Source organism: Sander lucioperca, chromosome 17 (assembly GCF_008315115.2).
Source record: "Sander lucioperca isolate FBNREF2018 chromosome 17, SLUC_FBN_1.2, whole genome shotgun sequence".
Lineage (NCBI taxonomy): Eukaryota > Metazoa > Chordata > Actinopteri > Perciformes > Percidae > Sander > Sander lucioperca.
In genome coordinates, this window is record NC_050189.1 from 3,002,176 (window position 1) to 3,022,994 (window position 20,819).

At 41.2% G+C, this 20,819-nt stretch overlaps 1 protein-coding gene across 1 annotated transcript in view; it reads left to right on the forward strand.

The window, feature by feature from the left end:
* Positions 1–20,819, forward strand: part of sorcs2 (sortilin-related VPS10 domain containing receptor 2) — a 172,859-nt gene that overhangs the window by 81,485 nt on the left and 70,555 nt on the right. The window contains exon 2 of the mRNA XM_031317970.2: positions 14,461–14,528. Coding sequence (XP_031173830.1) covers positions 14,461–14,528 — 68 coding nt within the window. The remainder of the gene's footprint in view (positions 1–14,460; positions 14,529–20,819) is intronic.

A 20,819-nucleotide genomic window follows, 5' to 3' on the forward strand; every position in this document is an offset into this window, starting at 1 on the left:
GCAGTCTCCTCAAGAGTCAGCAGAATTTCAAACAACCAAATAACATTTGTCATTTCTTTACAGCTCATTTACACATAAAGGTTCACACACAACATGCAGGATATGAACTGGGCTTGAACCCCAGTCATTGGAAACAGGAAAACACTATGTATAATAATGTACATGTATAAATAAAGGATCTCATTTGTGTAATTAGAGCAGCTCCCTGAATACATTTGCCCAACTGAGACCCTGAGAGTATTTGCACCGTGTTTAATGTTGCATTCAATACTTGTTACACTCGGCTCCAATTACCCAAATCATCTTTAACTCCCATTCACAAAACAAACTCAGGCATCGCTAGATTCTTAAAGCAGCCATATTATGCTCATTTTCAGGTTCATAATTGTATTTTAAGGTTGTACCAGAATAGGTTTACATGGTTTAATTTTCAAAAAACACCATATTTTTGTTGTACTGCACCGCTCTCTCTCACTGCTGCAGATCCTCTTTTCACCTGGTCTCTGTTTTAGCTACAGAGTGAGACCTCTTTTCTTCTTCTTCTTCTGTACTATCTTTGATTGCATTCGCACATGCCCAGTAGCTCAGATGTAGATCATGTCAGCTAGCTAGCTCCATAGACAGTAAAAGAAAGGCTGTTTCTACAACTTTGGTCAGTTACAAGGCAGGATTAGCTGGGAGACTTCTAAATGAGGGCGCACATGTAAGTAGTTCTTTTGAAGATTATGGTGAACTTGTGTGTGTTGTAGCAGTGCTTTGCTATTGAGAACGAGGTAGCATGCTAGCGTTAGCATGCTAGCGTTAGCATGCTAACGCTAACGCTACGAGCTAATGGTTGCGGTTAGCCTGCTCGTTTCGGCTTGTGACGTCACAAGCTGTGCCGATTTTGAACAGCTCACCCAGAGACTGAAGGCAGGACACATTCAGAAACCGTATCTCACTCTAAACAGCATGGATGGATTTTTTTCAAAGTTTGTATGTGTGTGGAAGCACCAGAGACACAACATAACACCCCAAATCCCAGAAAAAAGTGATTTTTTCATAATATGGGCACTTTAACAGTGGGATTTGTTAATGCTGTGGGTTTTGGACTTGTTAAGTTTGTTGTACAGAGTGTGCTTACAAGTATGAGGTAAAGAGCAATGGTGGTAAGGGACAAAAGAGCTGGGAATGGACATCTATGACAAGGCAAAAGCAAAACAAATGGCAAAAAAAGCCAAAGGAGAAGCAGGGGGGGAGGGAGAGGAAGAGGGATTATGGTAATGACGAGGCGACAGCTGTTCAGCTTTGGCGAGCAGCTGTATCCACTGAAGGGGGGTGAAGCCGGAGTTAGGACAGGAGCCGCCGTCCATGCCACCACTCAAGTAAGCTAGCCAGGACAGACACACAAAGAGAAAAACAGAGCTGCATGCAAATGTGTGAAAGTAAACAGAACATCATTGAATATATTAAGCTTTGATGTATTATGATAAGTTCCTTCGCTCTGCCTTTAGATAACAGCACAGCATGTCAAATCTCAATCCTCTGCTAATTTTGCTCATAAAAGATTCATGTACTAGTCATGTGGAGCACTACTCAGTTCTGTGGAGCTTTGTCATGTCTGACCAAAATAACCCCTGATGATTTCATAGTGATGTCATCAGGGTTATCATGGCTTAAAGGACAATTCCGGCGCAACACGAACCTAGGGGTTAATAACAGATGTTAACCGAAGCATTGAGAACTTTGTAAGTGTACAGACAGTTTATTAAAAAGATAGATTATAAAGACACGTTCTCGTATACAGGCGGCCGCCGTCTTGGGAGCTACTGTCTTTCTAAACTATCTTTTTAATAAACTGTCTGTACACTTACAAAGTTCTCAATGCTTCAGTTAACATTTCGGGACCCTCATTATGCTACCGTTGAAATGTGGTGCTATTTTGAGCCTTTTTAGTGGTAGAAATAGTGATTTGTTTTTACTTTCCCTGTGCCCCAAGAACTAGCATTGTAAGCTAATCAGCGGTCCATGCTAGCTGGTTTCAAGCTAGAAACACATTGGATTAGCATGAAAACATGTCCCAGAGAGAGACAGAGTGGATACACATCGGTTATTAACCCCTAGGTTCATTTTGCGCCAGAATTGTCCTTTAAGCTTGGAGACTACAAGATTTTAATAAAAAAAAAAACAAGCATACATAATGGGGCCATGGATTTTTAAAGATGTGGTTGTTGTACCATACTGTACCAGCATTTTTGGAGCTTGAACAAACCAGACACTAACCGAACCATTTTATCTTAAAATTGTCCCCTGTGAATGCATATTACTTAGCTTAGCTTTGTAAACTATTCTTTTGAGAACCAAAAGCGAGTTACACATTCCTAAATGTTTGATAGCATTGTATCTAACCCTGTTGTTCCTTAATTTAACTCCAACAAGAGAAATACATATCCTTTCAATCCCTTTTTTGATGTGTCATAAACATACTGTATATAGTTACATTTCCTTTTAGAGTTAGTAGTATAGAAAGGTCATTTTTAAGACGAAGAATGAAAGTATGAATCATGACAATTTGCTAGATAAGATATATTGCACTTGAATACATATATTGTGTGCAAGCAATAGCATCGTTTGATGTAGCAACGTGCAGCCTCTTTGTGAGAGGGAAGAAGGGAAAATTGTTACCATCCGCTGACTGGATGAAGGATGTATGGAGTTATGACTGGTGCACATGAGCAAATAGTAATACATGGGATACAATGAGAAGAACAAATGTTTATTTGGTCTTTTTCTTTCTTTATGGGAAAACTAGTATATAATGATGTCATGGTGTGACGAGATGTAAACAGACAGAACCAGTTTTGTGCAATCACTCACTCACTCAATAAAGCAATCAATCAAGGAAGCACTCAATCAAATTGTATTTTACCATCACAGTGAACAAATACAGTAAGACTCCCTCACACATGCACTTGGCTACGCTAACCCCTCACATAGGTGTTCTTTTACTATCACCATTGTTTCATCTTTGCCTTTCTCTCCCTGATTTTTATGTTCTCCTGAAATTCCGGTCTGAAAAGATTTTATTGGGGGTTTAGGGACACAATACAACATCTGTCCACCTAATAGGAGGAGAGGCATCCTCGGCAACGTATCAGTCTACTTAGTCCATCTTTCTTCTTGTGATTCCGACTCTCAGATGGGACACTGCCAGTGTCTGTTAGTCAGCAGAGACATCAGTGTTTCATTCTGCAACAGCCTGCATGAAAGAGATAGACACATCACAGATCGTCATTCTGTTTCTGAATTCAAAGGCATCTATTTGTTGATGTTTCTGAGTCTCTTTAGCACTTTTGGAGCATATGGTGGCAATGTACTCTCAAGAGTAAAGGAACAATTTAACCCCAGTTTGTAATTATCTAGTCAGGAAGATGTGAGCAGAGGGCTATACAGTATGTTTTTCATCAAATAGCCAGGTATTCCTCACGCTTAGAATTTCAGCAACACTGAATGAAACAAACTGCAGTCTGAACAAGTGTTCATAGAAAATGTAATATATTCAAGTCATTTCTTTGAAATAGGGATTTGTTTTTAATTATCTGTATGTAGTCACACTACTTGTAGCACAAAGCATACATATTGCAATATTCTGTGCTTACTTTTATTAAGACTTCTGATCTTTAAAGCTGCTATAATTCATATTTTTATGTTGGCAACAGATCAAATGACATGTATGTGAAAAGTTGGCACTCGAGCCCACACACTAATCACTGGACTCTGTTGTTTCCCTCAGCACTGCGGACTGTTTTAGTGTCCGTTATCTATATTTATTGTTTTGTTCTGTATCGCCATTCTCATCAGCATTGTTTCCAGACACAGTAGCCAGCTGTTTTCAGTGAAAAACCTCTGATAAACTTAAAGTACGTTATCCAACTAGCACCGAACAGCACAGAGTTGGTGGAGACTAAAACAGAGCTAAAAAGAGAGTATTATATTGTGTATTGGATTTTAAAATGCTAATCATACCTGCTTCACATGACATCTCTGCCCCCAAGTAGCCCAAAAAATATTTAGATCAACAAGTTAGATCAGACAAGTCCATCATGCTAAGTGAATTCTACAGGAACTACAATGAGTTTTGACTTTTCAGCATCTTTCAAAGTCTCTAACATCATAGCACCCCAAGCTACCAAAACTGTCCAAAAGGCCATGGGAACCTTGTATAACAACTATTTTCCACCATGACATTCAGTAGATACGAGAAAAAAAGACAGTAGACATGATTGGAAGCTTATATTCTATTTGGTCTTACCTTAGTAAAGACAACCACGTCTAGCCTCCAGTTTACATCTGTTTGTATTGGAGAATTACAGTACGCGTCTAAGGTCATGAACCTCATCAGGTTTCCCCTTGAAGACCAGCACTGATTACTAAGAGCCAGGTTAAGTTGGGTTGGCTGTCCCAGCAGCCCCATGAAACCTCATTGCCTCGTCCCCAGTAAGCCTCTCAGATCAATGGACACATTTGAGGGCCAGAAGGCTTGTCTTAATCCCTCGGCGTCATCGATTACCGTCCCTGTTACAGCCTTCACACCCCCAATCCCCCATCCCCACCCCCTTTTCTGTTTCTAACGCCTCACTCTCTTGCTTCCCTCCTCTATCAATCTCCAGCCCTTGCCTTATTTGCATCTTTCTCAGTCGTTCTCTAACTGTAATTTTTCTTTATCTCTTTGTTTCATGCAGCGTCTTCCCTCCAACCTATCCATTCTCAACTCTTTTCTCCTTTCAGCTCTTTTCTTTGTCTCTTGGTCTCTCGCTATCTTCCTTTTATCTCCCCGTCTCCCACTATATCCCATATCTCTCTTCATCGCTTCTTCTTCCTCGCCCTACACTCTCATTCAGTCCCGAAGGCCTCAGGCTCCCATCAGTGGATTATCACACATCTAAGGAACTCAGCTCTCTCAGTCCTGTCGGTCCAATTAGTTGTCAAATTGTCAGAAGTCGTCATTCTACTGGATTCTCCACAGGCCAAATCATCCTCGCAAGTCCACGTCCGGGAATATACAGCATGTGTGCGCGGATAAATGGTTTGCGGTTAAATGTGTGTTGATGACACCCTTTTATGATGGCATTGGAATTACAGTAATGTGTGTTTCCAAAGATAGCCTGCAGTTGTGATGCACCCCATAATTTAAGAGAATCGGAGAAGGATGCACGTGCATTTGTGTGAACATTGGCAGTCCTATCTGTTCCAGTATCTTCCTTGGAAAACAAGCCACCAATTTGATCAGAGCCCAATTATAGCAATCGCTCAGATATTCATGGAAGAGCAGAGGAAGCTCGAAAAGAGAAAGAAAACTGCAGAGACTTGTATGGAGATCAAAAGGAAAAGATGGAAACAACAAAAGACCCGTTCGACATGAAAGAGGGAAAGAAAATGACAAAATATGGGTGAATAGGTAAAAGTTGGAAAGTAAGGTGTGGAAGGTTTTTTGTTCAAAAGGAGATTTTACAAATGACAGACACTTTCAGATCAAACATCAACCAAACAAGCACACATTTTCCATTATTTGAGATTGTAGCATGGTAAAAACTCATATTAAAACATCTGGACAGCATATCTCACCACTTTTAACAGATAGCGGTGATCTCCTTAAGCCAATACAGTTTTAATGTAAACATCCACATGAAAATATGGCTTTAAAACTGAGAAAATGGTCATGAAAAAATAAAATGGAAAATAATAAAAAACGCAGATAGGGCACTATAGTAATTATTGGATCATATTATATAATTCATATCTAAATAATAACTATTTAAATATGTTTATAACTATTGGATTCCCCCAGGCACAGCCGACCTCGGCCATTCTAGACAATACTTGTGATTCTACTTGAGATTTTCTATTGCATGTTGCGCAGAGCAGATCGACCCAGGCAATGGACAAAAGGCGGAAGCACTGAGCAACTGCGCGGCGCACCGCAAAGCAGATTTTTCCGCACCAGAGAACAACCAATTCTGCTTTCATGGTCTTTTGTAATCAGAGGTAAAGCTGTCTGTCTGGCAGCACACACACACACACACACACACACACACACACACACACACACAGAAACAGCTTCTTTTGAAACAAAATTGTTCTTCTGGCTGTGGCAACAGCCACATGCCGAGAGTCAAAAACAACACACCTTCCACGTTCTGTGTGCGTGTCGCGTTAGGTCACGGCAGTTTCCTGCAGCGTCGCTATGACGACTAGCCACGCTCGCCTCAGGCATGAGGCGGTACTAAATCTGCAATGGAAAATGAAGGACGTGGCCGAGTCAAGTCGAGCCGAGTAGAGTAGAGTGGAGCAGGTACCATGTAATGGAAAAACGCCTTTAGTCTGGATCAACGGAAGTACATTTCCAGGATAAAGTCTGACATCTGTCAGGCTTTTCCCCTCTGCTTCCGCTCTTTGTGTGTTGCTGTTCTCAAAATCCCTTCCCTACGGGAAACAACAACTTTAGAGCTGGCAAGATACATTCTGAAAAGGGCAAGTCTTGATGAAAATTTGGATCGTGCAAAAAGGCAGGGCCTGCTTGGTTCCTTCAGTTGGCGATGCGAGAAGAATCGATGTTTGATCGCACTCTTGAACCCTGCAGGGATGCATGATTCAATTCTGCTGTTCATCAACCTGGTATTCTCACATTACAGTGTGGTCATGATAACATTTTACTCATCGCCTCTGTTGGAAAATATGGAGTCTGGCAAAAGCAATAGTGCCATATAGCTATAGGGGCAAGAAGTTTGGGCCTTTCTGAAAAATGTCAATACAACCAAAAAGTCACACTCATCAGTGTGTCTGCTTAAAATCTCCTTAGATGTTGAAGCAAACTGCACAATTCCAAATGACAAACGTTTCAAGGTACATATGCACTTCATCATCTAATACTATCAAAATGGAGACTCCAGTTGTGGCTAATTGCACAATGACTGCCATGCAGTTTGCTAAAGCAGCTACATGGATTTATAGGGGACTACTTTTAATGGTTACTTTTATTTAGACTCAAAGACAATTGTTGAGAAACATTCTGTTAAAGCTTTTGTTTGTGTAAAATGTCAAATCTGTATCATGACCAACAGTAATAATGGAAAAAATGAGAAGCTCTTCGGATATTATTATTATTATTATTATTATATGTAAAGAGTAGAAAAGACTAACGAAGTTGAAATAATTCAACGACTACTACAGTATATCTGGCATCCAGATGTGCTTCCATTCCATCTGGGTAGATGGACTCTTGCAAGTTAGGTCAACACAAGCTCTCTGTGTGGACAGAGCAAAAGGCAAGCAGAAGCAAATGTCCATATAATTGTCCTCCTCTCTTCTCTGCCTGAGCAGTTTAATGAATGGTGGCAATCTCAAAACTACTGTTAAAATGGTAACGAATGTGCAGGTCACTGGCTGGCCTCTGATAAAGAGCATGGTCAAGGTCCAACACAAAAACGACTTCAACCAGATGTGACTGGTCAGTGGCGGCTGGTCCTGAATAATTACTGTGACCATTGAACGGGAAGGATGGGGGTAATGGGGAATTATTTGGATGAATTAAGCACTTTATGTTATACAAGTGTGTGTATGTGTGTGCCTGATTGAGCAAGGATAGGGCACCAAAATGTCCCTTGGATAACTAGTTAGGATTCAAGACTATGGGATAATAACATATTGCGTTGCTTCTTTAAAGGGTTATTTTATCCAATTTATAATCAACAGAACAAACGGTGACCTTTCTTTGTTAGGACGTAGAAAACTGTCCACAATGAGATCTGTGGATTATGCCACATTTTTTTTTTTTTTTTCAATAATGTGAGCACAAACCAAATCCATTCACCTCCATCGTAGTCTCACATTGCCAGACCTACAACACTCCAACTACATCCCTTATCTTGTCTAGGATAGGGGGAGAAAAAAAATGTTGGTTGTTGTTTTACCTTTCTTCAAACTACAACAACCGTTAGCGGAGATAGCGCCCTCTCGAGAAACGTGCGGGATGTCAGGCTTTATCCCAGCAACGTGCATCCGTTGAGCTAGTGAATTTCATGCTTTGGAAATGCGAAATGCTACAGCAAAGAATAGACTTGCACCCAAGTAGTGGAGGAAAGAGTCGAGAGACAAGAGCAAGAGGCTCAGTTACACAAATGGGGGACATTGACTAAAATAGCAAGGGGATAGTAAGACACAAACACTATAACTGCAACTTCCCTCTCGTTTTATGTCAGATTTTCTGTGTGTGTGTGTCTGTGTGTGCGTGTGTGTGTGTGTGTGTGGGTGTGTGTAAAGAGAGAGAGAAATGATGTCAAAGTCTCGTTCCCCAAATTTTAACACCGTGGAATTAATTTTGTGCCCCAAGAATATAAATTATTCTTCATCTTATTTTGAAAAATATATTAAAATGAGTTCCTCCCTTTTATTACAGACTGTGATGCATTGTTCATGTGTGTGGTCTGTTTTTGAAGAATGCCAAGTGTCCGGTGGGATGAGGAGGGGGGTGTCACACATTTCGATGGAGTTCTCATATTTTACTGTTTTCACTTTCAAAATGAATGCGGGCATTCTTTCTCCAGAGCCTCATAGTCTGTCTTTAATTTCCCCACAGTTCCTTTCTTTGATGATCCCTTTCTCCTTCTGTCTCCTCAATAGCTGATTGATAGCGCTCCATTGGCTCACAGTTGCTGGGAATGTCTCGGGGATAAACAGTGGTTGTCAAGCTGGAGTTCACGAGGAGCTCGGCTATGAGCTTGACTCTCAATGGGGTCTCTTGTAGCTCTTGTATGAAGTCATCAGTGGGTCCTGACCTCTCTGTTGACTTTTCCCCAATAAAAGCCATTAGCCAATTGTCCGCTAGCTTACAAACAAGAAACCCACAGTGGCTGATTGTGTGGTTGTGGTATTATAAGGTGGTTACAATAGAGCGATACTTCCTCTACAACAGTATTAGTAGGTCAGCAAGTTCACAGACAAACTTCTTTCAGTTTATCTTAATCAACAGAGGATACAGATACCCTTTTCTGTGATTGCTCATGAAAACAATGAGCTCCAAGACTTTGTTGGCTATAACTTGACATGTTTTCCGATACTTGTTGACTCTAAGTATTGTTCTGTGATTTATTTGTATAGAATTACAACTGACTGGCATGGCATTGCGTTTCCTAAAAAAGAGGGGATTTTTTTCTTACCGCTCTGGTTAGATTCTCAGCCTGTGCCAATTATGCCCTTTAGTCCAATGAGCTGTAGGTAGACGTTGCCAAGTTGTTGTCTTAACGGACTGCTCGGTACACTCGAGGCAATAGAGAAATCTGGCTTCTGTGCTGTTTAGCAGTTTTGTCAATGTGCCTCGGTTTGATGCTGCCAAATAAATGCTCTCTCTGCCTCCTGCTAGTACTGATTTATGGCCGAATCCATCCTTGCCCTGTCGACTTCATACCCAAAGAAAAATTATTTTCCAATTGAGCAGAACTTAGGCCTTGAAGACAGACTTAACGTGGGGATAGAGAGGCAGAATATTTCATTGGCATCGACATTTGGCTGAATGATGCATACCTCAATCTCATGGGACTGAGATGGACTGATAGACTTTAGAGGCTGTTTCTTTCCCCTTCTCCTTTTCATGTACAAGACAGAGGTTGCCATTTCATGTGTAATACATTCAGAAAGCTATAATTATAGATTTATATTGTAGACAGGGTTTACTTGTAACCAGCAGGCCAATTGCATTTTGTGTCAGAAAAGGAAGGAAGCTGTCAGAGGCTGTAGAGTATTATATTTTCATGGGGAGCTGCTTTTCTAACCCAGCACTGTGATATGGCACATGCTCTGTATGTTTTGAGGCAGTATAATGCAAAGACTGGCTGACCCAGACAACCAAGTGATGTGCATTGCTTATGTTGTCAAGTCCAACATTTCAAAAGTCAAGTCAGGTAGTGTATTTCCCACTCCCCTGCCGATCAGTTGATTGACAGAACATTTATCAGCAGCTGCTGTTGATCATCGAGTCACTGTCTTGAGCCCAACATTGTCCGATTCCAGCTTCTCCAACGCGTCAATTTGCTGCTTTACTCTGTTTTACGTTATAGAAATTTGAATTTATTTAGCTTTTGGACTGCATGTTGCACAACACAAGCAATTAACTCTGGGTTCTTGGACATTTTTATGGTAATTTCTCACAACTTTCTGACGGTTTGTACACCAAATGATTACTTGATTAATCAAGAAAATGATTGGCAGATTAATAGATAATTAAAATAATAGTTAATTGAGGGTCTAATAACAATTTGCTATAAAGCTACACTAATCAATATTTTTGTATTAACAGTGGATCAAATGAAAATATGCAATATGTGTAATGTCGCTCATAGTGATAAACCCGCACAGAAGTATCAATTAACTGCAGTTTCACTCCACAAAGCCTTTTAGCTTTTTTGGCACATTGTTTAGATTTTTTTGGCCTGCAACTTTGCTCCTCATTACTGAGCAGCAGTCGCTAGCAGCTGTTTTCAGTTGTAAAGCGGACTACCTGCTCAGCAGTAAACAGCAGACAAAGTTAGCAACTAGCTGGTGAACGTAGTCAAACATCAAGACGCTAAAGAGTCAGATATCTTTTTCTACAGTTTGTACGGACTTAAATAGGGAATGTTGGACGTCTTTTTGTCAGGTGGCCACAAAGAAATTGATAAAGTCACATGTGTTATGAGCTTGCGTCACTGTTCCCAGACAAATAAATAAGTAACTCAGTCAATGTAGCTTATATACCTTACATTTTCAACTGGAGGTTTAAAGCTGAAGAAAAACAACAAAACAAGATTGGGTCAGTGAGGCTGATGTACTAAGTATGCAGCATGGTAGATCTAATCCTTAAGTCAACTGACTAGTGCTGTTACTGCCTGCATGCACGGAATGAGTGTCTTTGCACCAGTATCTCATTAGGAGGACAGCTGTGCAGAGGCGGACAGCCTGTTTCCAGAGACACCAGTTGAGTCACAGTAGGCCAACAACCAATTGGTGAACACTTGCTACATGCTGCATGACTCAGAGAGCCTCACAAGGTGGCTCGTTCGCAAATTCAGATAGGGATACTGTCTAATTCCTCATCAGCAAAGAGAGTTTTTAATGACAGAGGTAGAGCAAAAGCAGGTTGTACACTTTTACTGCACCTGCGTTAGAGTTGTTACCGAGGTCATTATCGGCCCTGCCCTGTCCTGGTCTGGTCTGCTGCTCAGGGAACAGTTTCTCTGTTCCGGTTTTCTGGATTCAATGAACATCTTTGGAAGCCAAGCTTCATCAGGGTTGAAACTCGTGAGTTTGGGTTGTTTTGAGCCAAGTGCCTAGAGACTTCACTGAGTGGCTTTGATGGCAGTCTGTGTTGTGGTAATTGGTCTAGCTCCAGCTGGGGTGCTCCACTTTAACCAAGTTTTGTGTGAAAATAGAACTCTTTTAAGACACAGTTAAAGCCCTGCCTCAGTGGAGGGTCTTATGAAATTGGTTTCTTTTTTAATACTAACTGCAGCTGGATACTACAGGCTGTGTAGCCCTCCCTTACACAAGAGGACAATGTGAATCCTTGGGCACTACTTAATGCTAGATTGTATGCTACACATTTAGGCTAAACATTCTGACAAGACAGAAGCATATTTCAGAAAATATTTGGGCCTGCAGCCAGGTATCTTATTAAGTCAGCCAAGTAAGACAGCACAGCTTTCATTTTATCTAACGAAGAAATCAAGCAGATATTTACCTCCTGAACTTGTCTTTCATTTTTCCAGGCCACCCAGACTGTTAAATGTCCATGCACATGTTCTGCAAGTCACCAAAAATTCAAGGAAACATGCAGCCCTAAAATAAGAGCCATAATTGTGTACTATCACCACAGATAATATGATGGAGGCTGTGCTTGCTTTCCACATTAAGATGTATCAGGAGTGGCCCTATTGCACAGAGCTTGCAGCTTGACTCCCTGGAGCAGCCACCTTCAACACGGCCTGCTGTTGGCAGCTGCCTCTGGGCAGGACCCCTCAGCCAATAAACAGCCCTCTGCCTAAAGCCACTCTCTACAACACCTAGGACTGCAAGCCAGCCTGTCAATCACACTTCTAGGCCCCACTGAGCTGCCTGACCCACTGACAGTCTTGCCATGGCAACGCAAATCCCAGCAGACCAAGCTGTCAAGAACAGGAGTTCTCAGAAATATGAAAGACAAGAGTCTCTGATCCAGTATACACGCAAGGGGTTTGTGCCCTGGACCAAGATGTCTTGGTCATATGAATAATGCATCCCAACATTTTATTTATTTAATCTTTTGTGAAATTTTGCAATACTATTGTGTCTGTCCCCTAACCCAAAACCAACCTCTACTATATACTATAAAATAGATTTTTATAATCAAATCGCCCCAAGAAAAATGTGTTTCAGCTAAATTCATAATTTTGCTTGCAGAAAGGAGGCTATGAGGAAACATTGGGGACAACACTAGAATCAAAGTGGAAAACCAGACTGTTATTTGTTCAGGGTAATAGTTTCTCCAAGCACCCTCAAACAAGACTCAGCATAAAAATCAGCAGCAGTGTAGATGGAGTTCCCTCACTGTTGTCTTTGCTTGAAATATAAATGCAGAGGACAGATTAGATCAAATCTTGGCCAAACTTTTGCCACATTTATGCAGGTCTAGTGACTGACCAATGGCGCTTTAAAATATACGTATTGATTGAAGACATGTTATTGGATCTTAAGGGTCCAATGACAATTTTAAACACTGAAATCTCACTCTGCCTATATATGTGGTTATCTGTTACCGAATTTGTTCCAAAAATGTCTAAGATTGAAAAAAGAACTGTAATTTATAATGTACAGTAGTTCAGTTTCAGTTATTTTTCAGTTTGATCGAAAAGTCCTTTGTGAAATAATTGTACACTATACTGATAATGATTGTGTTACCACTGTTGCCCGCCATTAGGGACTGCTATGTTAAATTAACTGCTGCACAATATTCAGTCAGCCATTAGCACGTTAGCAAGTAATAGCTCGGTAGAATGGCCATTAAGGCAATAGTGATTTTTTTTTTAATTATAACTAAGTCAGTTATTTAAGTTGGCAAATTTAAAAGATATTCTATCTGACTAACAATTATCTTTAGAATCAGAATCAGGTTTATTGACAAGTTTTTACTTACAAGGAATTTTTCTTGTGTTTGGTGCATACAATAAACATTTAGAGGAAATTAAAAAAGGCAATGTTATTACAATAATTTAAAAAAAAAGATGATACAAAAAAACTGTACAGTTTTGAGCAGGATGTGCAAACATATTGACTGAGGTGTGCAAAAACTTCACAGTACAGAAAATATGTGCAATTTACAGGGATGATTGTCCAAGATGTGTAACTGATGAGTCCTACAGGGTGATGGGGGCAGGTGGGGCTGCAATCTTTTCAATATCCACAACCCTTTCCACTGTTTTTAGAGCATTGAGCTCTAAGTTGTTTTGCCCACACCAGGAGATCAGTCACACAGGCAAACAAAACCAAAGAGGGGCAGGCAGAATTCATGGTCTAAAAACAAGCAGTCAGAGCAGGTAAATACAGACAATGTAACACTGGAGAGCTTGGCAGTAACACACAAAACAACCAGGAAAAGAACTAAGGAAATGGACCAGTACATATACTGAAGGGCTGATTAGCTGATGAGGAGCAGGTGAGTATGCGGGTGGGGCAGGCCAGGTGAATGGAATCAGCAGGTAATGCAGAGCAGGAGGGAGTGGCAGAGTCTGAAATGACTTATGCTGTGTTCCAGGCAACCCGTAACCCGTAACCCGTGTTTTTACAACCTTCTACCCGTGAAAGTGCCCTGGAACGGCAGTGCAACCCGTAACTTACAACCTGTGAACTCGTACCAGATCGTTGTACTCCCAGTTACAGTTTTTGACGTCACACACACACACACACACACACACACACACACACACACATAAACAACAATGGCGACCCCTGTTGATGCTGTACAGACGGCGGTGATTAACGGTGAGAAAAATAAATACATAGACATAAATAGGCAACGTAACGTAATTCCGCACATTGTAATCAAAACAATACACATAATATTGTGTACTACTACAGGTTATGTTTATTAAATGAAGCCCAAAATATGTCGCTGACCAGAAATCGCTAAATCGCTAGTATCAGCTAGCGCTAGCTAACGTCAACATTAGGTAGCTGCTAGCTAACGCTAGGTAGAAGGGTTTGTGGTGACTTTGCGTGGAATGCTACCAAGTCGTGAGTCGTGACTTGAAGTCGTAACTTACGGGCTAAAAATTGTGTCTGGAACGCAGCATTAGTGAGGCAAAAACAAGAGAGACAATGAAAAACTAAAGCCTGGCTGAAGCTGTGAAAGCACTAACCAGTCCCTTTCTTTAGTAGTAGCTTAAATGTACCTCTCTCTTCCACCATCTCTTGCAGGTCATCCTGATCCTGACCAAGTACTACCACGCTGACTCCACCAAGGTACTGGAGAGCTCACTGTGGAGGTAGGCCAAACGTTTACACTGTGTTGCTCTTGCTGGATGTCTTTATGTCATATCTGTCCTCAGACTCACGCAGACCTTTCATCAGCAGGCAGCTTCCCTTTAACAGTAAGGTCAGCGTAGGTCTCGGTTATCTCTCCGCTTTGCTTCAAGGAGACAAGAGTTAAACGAAGAGCTAGGGCGGACAAAACATCAGCAGGCAGCTATGAGTAAAGTGGAGGACCGGAGAGTGGCACTGCGAGGCCAGAGCAGGCATCTGTTTGAGCAGATAGCATATCAGCATGGCACAGGGCATGACGGCGGACACTGGCAGTGTCAGGGAAAGGGGTCAAGTCTGGCTGGCAGAGCCTCCTCTATTTAGCAAAGCTGCCTTTCGCCAAAACATTTCACACTTATCTTGCTTCAAAAGGCGTTAAAAGAAATGCATCCATTCCACTCCACTTCACAACAACTGTATCTTGCGCTCTCACATACTGTATATTCTCATGGAATATTAATTTCCTCTTCATTCTACATCCATTCCCTACCAGCTCCTGGGGTACTGCTTATAGTTGAGGCTGACCTTCTCCTAGATAAGGGTGTGGAGGAGACTTAATTATATTCAAATAAAAAATAGACAAGACAGGGCTCATAACACTGGCTAAAATTAGCCATCTAGAAGGCAAAATGTATCTGATGGTGGTATTTAATTCATGCTATTCACCTCACTGAGGGCTCCATGACTTCAAAGCTTCAGCCTCTCATTAGCTCTGACTCACTGTCTCCCTGTAGGACAGATATGAATAATGTACATATTTTTCTCCTTCCCCTGTTGATGTTTTAATTGTTGCAGTGTATGAATAATGCTGCAGATTCACCACTGGACAGCCTGCTTGAGAAAGAGAAAAACACAGCAAATGGCTGAATTTAATATGAATTGAATCTGACTGAAAAAGCTGCCTGGCTGCCTGTTGGCATCATTGTCCAAAAAGCAGACATGACCATGAAATGTGCATGTTTCCAAGAAGATCTCTGACCACGTCTTGTTCTGTATCATGTGTGGGGTGTACCATAGTTCCTTGTAGCTGTCAGCTTTGCGCGGTGTGTGGAGAACCACAGTACACTAGCCTATAGGCTTTGAAGTCCCAGGGCTGTAGGATCAAACAAGGAAGATGAATGGGTTTGCTGTCTTGCCCTGTCAGGTGGGGTGGATCAACATGCCAGGTTTCACACAGGGGGGAACTTAACAGCACAGAGGAGAAAAGTTTTTCATGGCAGCTGAGTTAATGAACTGAGGCCCTTTTAGATCAGCGGTGGTCTAAAGAGCCTTGTCTTAAGTCAATAAGCAAAGCATACAATCTGTGTCTTCACAGTTGAGAAACTAACTGTTAGTGGCCCAGGTGGATTCAACTCATACAACTGGGTATCAGCCAGTTAGTGTCACTGTGCAAAACCACCTTAAATAATTACTTTTGATGGTTTTCTCAGTGTTTGACTGGTCTTTTCCTTGCTAAAACGAATGCAATCCAGTGATCACTTATCCAATAATCAGTAGAGGTTATGTATGTCCAGCACTTCTTTGGATTGTATCCTGATAAATTACAGTTCCTGGACGTATCATGTTGGTTATCACTGCTCCTGCTCTAGCTATAAACATTTAGTTACATTAAAAATCCACAGATACATTTTTTTAAATAATGAATGTTGTCCTTTCAACCACATCTTAGCAGACAGACCACCAATATATCAGTCACGTGATGACAACTCGCTGGTGAGGGTCGTGAAATGTGGAAAAGCTCCAGAAAAAAAAGTGAACAGAAGTTTCCTGACATGAGACGTCTCGTGGTCATGTAAATCAGGACTCTTGATATAGCAAATGTGGAAATAGCACGACATTGTGATAGCATTAAAAAAAGGGAGAAAGTTGTTCTGAGAGGATGGTTTAGTGTGCAAATCCTTAGGGGATGGTATAGTCTGTGTCATCTTTTACCAACACTCAGGGTTGGTTTCTTTTAACCATCACACTGTAACCAAGTCATTTTAGGGCCCTATTATAACGATCTAAGCGCCTGGCACAGGTGCGTTTAGAGCGTGTCCAAATCCACTTTTGCTAGTTTGATGGCGGAAAAAATTATCAAAAGGGTTGTAAGTGTCTTCATTAATCATTGGTGTGTTTTGGGCGTAACATGCAATCAACCAATCAGAGATCATCTCCCATTCCCTTTAAAAGCCAGGCGCGTTTGGACCTTGGAGCATTGCTATTATGATGGAGGATTTGCACCGTAATATTTTTATTTGTAATCTTCTGCATGTGTGTGTGCTGCTGTGCGTCCCTGTGTGTGTGTAACAAGCTTAGTGTGCGCGCGCTGTGCACGAGCCTAGGAGTATTTTACTAATGCTCTGTTAAAATAACAATGAAATACTGCGTTACTGACTTTAGACCAGGTTTTTGTTGGTCAATGGTGTGATCACTTCCCGCTGCCTCAAGATAGCAATACTCCCAGAATGCACCTGAACACACCTCCCTGTAAGACCAGCAGGCCCATGGGCCACAGATGGGAGCAGATTTGGTATTTAAACAACGCGGGTGCTGGACGGGAGACTGACAACTGCCTTGGTCTTAAACTAACAAAGACACATGCGTCGGGCTTTACGCTGTGTTGGGTGCAAGATAGAGCCCGCTATGTTTTATAATCCAGATCATAACCATACAATTGATCAGTGCAGAAAACACATTGCTGTGAGTGTCTTTTTGAAAAACTATGCAGTGGTCATAAAGGTAAATTAGTACAAACTATATTATCTATCATCAATTCATTTCAGAAAAAACCCTGGACTGCTACATGCACTATCAAGTGTAAAGTTGCGTGCTCGTACCTTCTAATTATAACCATACTCACACATCATATCTGTTACTCCTGTATGTCTGTCCTTCAGTCTGTAATGGCTGGCCCAAGGTGCCAAACTATAACATGGATGATAAAAGAGCTCCAAACATACCCTCTCTTGTCTCATTAGAAAGGCTCTGTGTTTAAAAGGGAGGGGAAGTGAGTGACAGATTTTGCTTGTCTTTGTAGTATGGAAGTAAAAATCTACCTGTAGGAAATTACTCTTATTTAGCCATATGAGGCCATAGGACTGCATGTTTTCTTTCTATATATATATATATATATATATATATATATATATATATATATATATATATATATGTTATATATATAGGAGCCTCAGTGATGATGTTGTGTTTTTCTTTGGCTGAGGTAAATATGGCAGTCAGTGGTTTGGACCCCTGAAGTGAGAGCAGATCCACTGGACAGCCATGTCCTGCTGTGTGTGTTGTAGCTACACATGTGTTTAAGTGACTGTGTCCTACTACCAACCTCTACTTTAGAAAGATCAGTCTTATCAGAGCATTTATGGGACTTTCCCAGCCATTATACCACCAGTAAAACATTGAGGTCTGAGAGATTTGGTGTTTAGACGACATTAACATGCATGTCAATAACATGTAGAGTTTGGTCATGTTAACATGCTATATTTTTACCCCCAATTCCACTTTCTGCCACTGGTTTTTGAATGCTGTTAGACCATACAACAAGCACTGTGTTTGAATCATACAGATATTTAATTCATTAATATTAAGGTTTTAAGATGAAGTAATTAGAGCATCTCTGAGAGCACTGATAACCTGCATTCTAGAATATTTTTTACGTTGTAGAGGAATCTGTGCAATGGCACAAAACAGAAGGAGGGCAGTATTTTTCCAATGCTAGACAGTAAAGGTCTTGGAGCTTCTGCCAATGGCAGATGGTGGAGAAAGTGGAGGGCTGAACGTAAGACATAAGACCCATAATGAGTTCTGACTCTGAGTCTTGCTTGAGGACATCTAAATAAGATATTTCTCTAATCTGATATTCTCTCTCCATCTCCTAGTCCAGACTTCTCTAACTAATAAAGGCCAGAATCTCTGTGTGAGTCTGTCCGGCTATGTGGTGTGTTTGTGGTGACCCCCATGGGCGAAAGATGTTGTGTGTGTCCCCACACAGCTCGCATCTTCATGGATCTATTAACTCTTAGCTCATCTTAGACTAAACTGCTGTCTGTGTGGACTAGAACATGTGAAGGTATCGCGCAGGTCAGAGCTGCCAATCTACCGACGTCATTCAGTCGACACCTCACTTGAAAGTCGCAGAGGAGCGCCTGCAATTACATCTTGCCAAAGCTGCCGCTAGACACTCAAACTCAAATCTTACGGAATACAATTTTAAACTAGAGAGCGGAGGTATTGTTTTTAAAATAGGTGGACAACGTACTTGACTGAGAGCCATGAAGCCGTGAAGCCCCGCGGCCACAGCTGCACACAGCCGTCGCCCCCCCCCAACCTTTATTGTGCTTTATTAGCTAAGTTTTATTTACATTATATTCATATTCAATGTGTCACATTCAAGGGGAAACCCAGTGACCTCCATGTTTATTTCCGTACATCAGTGTGCTGCATGTGACGTCTTTCGCAGCGACTAGCTTACGTGGCTAACACAGTCAACAGTGCTAACGCAGCTATCGAGATTACTCACCGAGGGGAGGCGCTATGTTTTCCAGCACTGTTTACCGAGTTAGCACGTAGCTTTAGCAGTCAAACGAGTGGAGCCGTTAGCCAGTGTACGCCCAGCCCAGTTAAAGTTAGTGCACTTAGCCGAGCAGTGACACAAACACCCTACTTGCCACTGAGGCAAAATGTGATATAAACCTTAGCTGATGAAGTGGAGGCTGAGGAAGAGCGGGCAGGAGGCGCCATAGCAGGCCCAGATACAGGTCCAATAGACTCAGAAATTCTTTTATCCCGACTTCCATTTCCATTTTAAACAATTTCCCAGAACTGTTTTAAATGTATTTATTTACTATTGTGCTTTAGATACTGTGGGTATTTCATGTTTTGCTGTATTGTTGGGTGTCTTGTCCTAATGTCTGTCTGCTGGCTGTACAAACAATTGCCCCTCGGGTACAATAAAGTTACCTTGAACCTTCAACCACTTTCCCCTTATTCACCGCTGACTGATCACTTACTTTGCACTTGCATTTGAATTTAGGGTGGGAAAGTCGCCCAGACAGTCAGAATGTATCACTTGACATAGCAGCAAATACAAGCACTTTCATCAGTGGGTCATATGCTCAATTACCATTGTTATAACTCACTCTTCGATAGATAGGAACTTAACAGACAGTTCACTGGAGGAAAATCTGACGGACAATAACTTTAAGTGTATCTCACCATATGTGTTTCTGACCCCTGGATATACTAACTTCTCAACCAAACTCATCTTTACTTACTTCAACCAGCACTAGCGGCCACTTCCCTCTGCTGTTGCAACTCAATTGTGTAAGTTTGCCATACTATCTTACTGTATAACACTTATAACATTACCGCCGACAAAAAAACGTTGCTAATTAAATTCATGCTTTAACAGTCAATCCATTAAACCTGTTTGGAAATGAATACCTCTGCTGCAGTGTCATATACGGTAGTTAAAATGCGCCTGCGCATATACTGTGACATATATACGGTAGCACCCAAAACGTATGTGTCACTGCTCACTTGTTACTTGCATTGGGAGTTCAGAGTAAAGAAGACTAAATGATAAACTGCCTCCTTCATTATCATTTTACAATGTCCATACTTCCAGGAGAGAAAGCTCATTCTATCCGCATCCACAAATCGGCCATGCTGTGGTTTAATGCTCATTGCGCCACCCTAAGGTCCTGCTACGTTAGATCAGAAGCAACTAAAGTAGGCCTATCTGTCTAAATTTAGTTACATGCTCGTTACCGCTAAAAGTAGTGGAATAAAAGTAACGTGTTACTTTGTAGCACATTACTCCCAACACTGTTAATAAGATATATCACATCAAATCTTTTGTGAAATTAGTTTGACTAAAATGACAAAATTATTGTTTTTCGCAACACAACATTAACAGAAATGTTTATTATATTAATATAATATGTACTTTTGAACAGGCACTGAACTAGTGCCCTGAATACAGATCAAATTCAAATACTGCATCAGAGTAAACAGAGGGAAAGGTGCTTGTAGATTAGGCAGAGATGTGAGGATTTGCCACTGCATTACTAAACACTGTGATGACTGCAGGCTAAAAGAATTTAAGCTTAAGACTGTTGCTCTAACTCGTGCCATGAAATACTCAGTAAACCTTTTTGATACTCAAACTGAGAGGAGCAGATGTACACTTTTGTTGGCTTTGAATCCTCAGCGCAAATATTTATTTTTTTCAGATACCAGATAATATCCCTTTCTCGGGT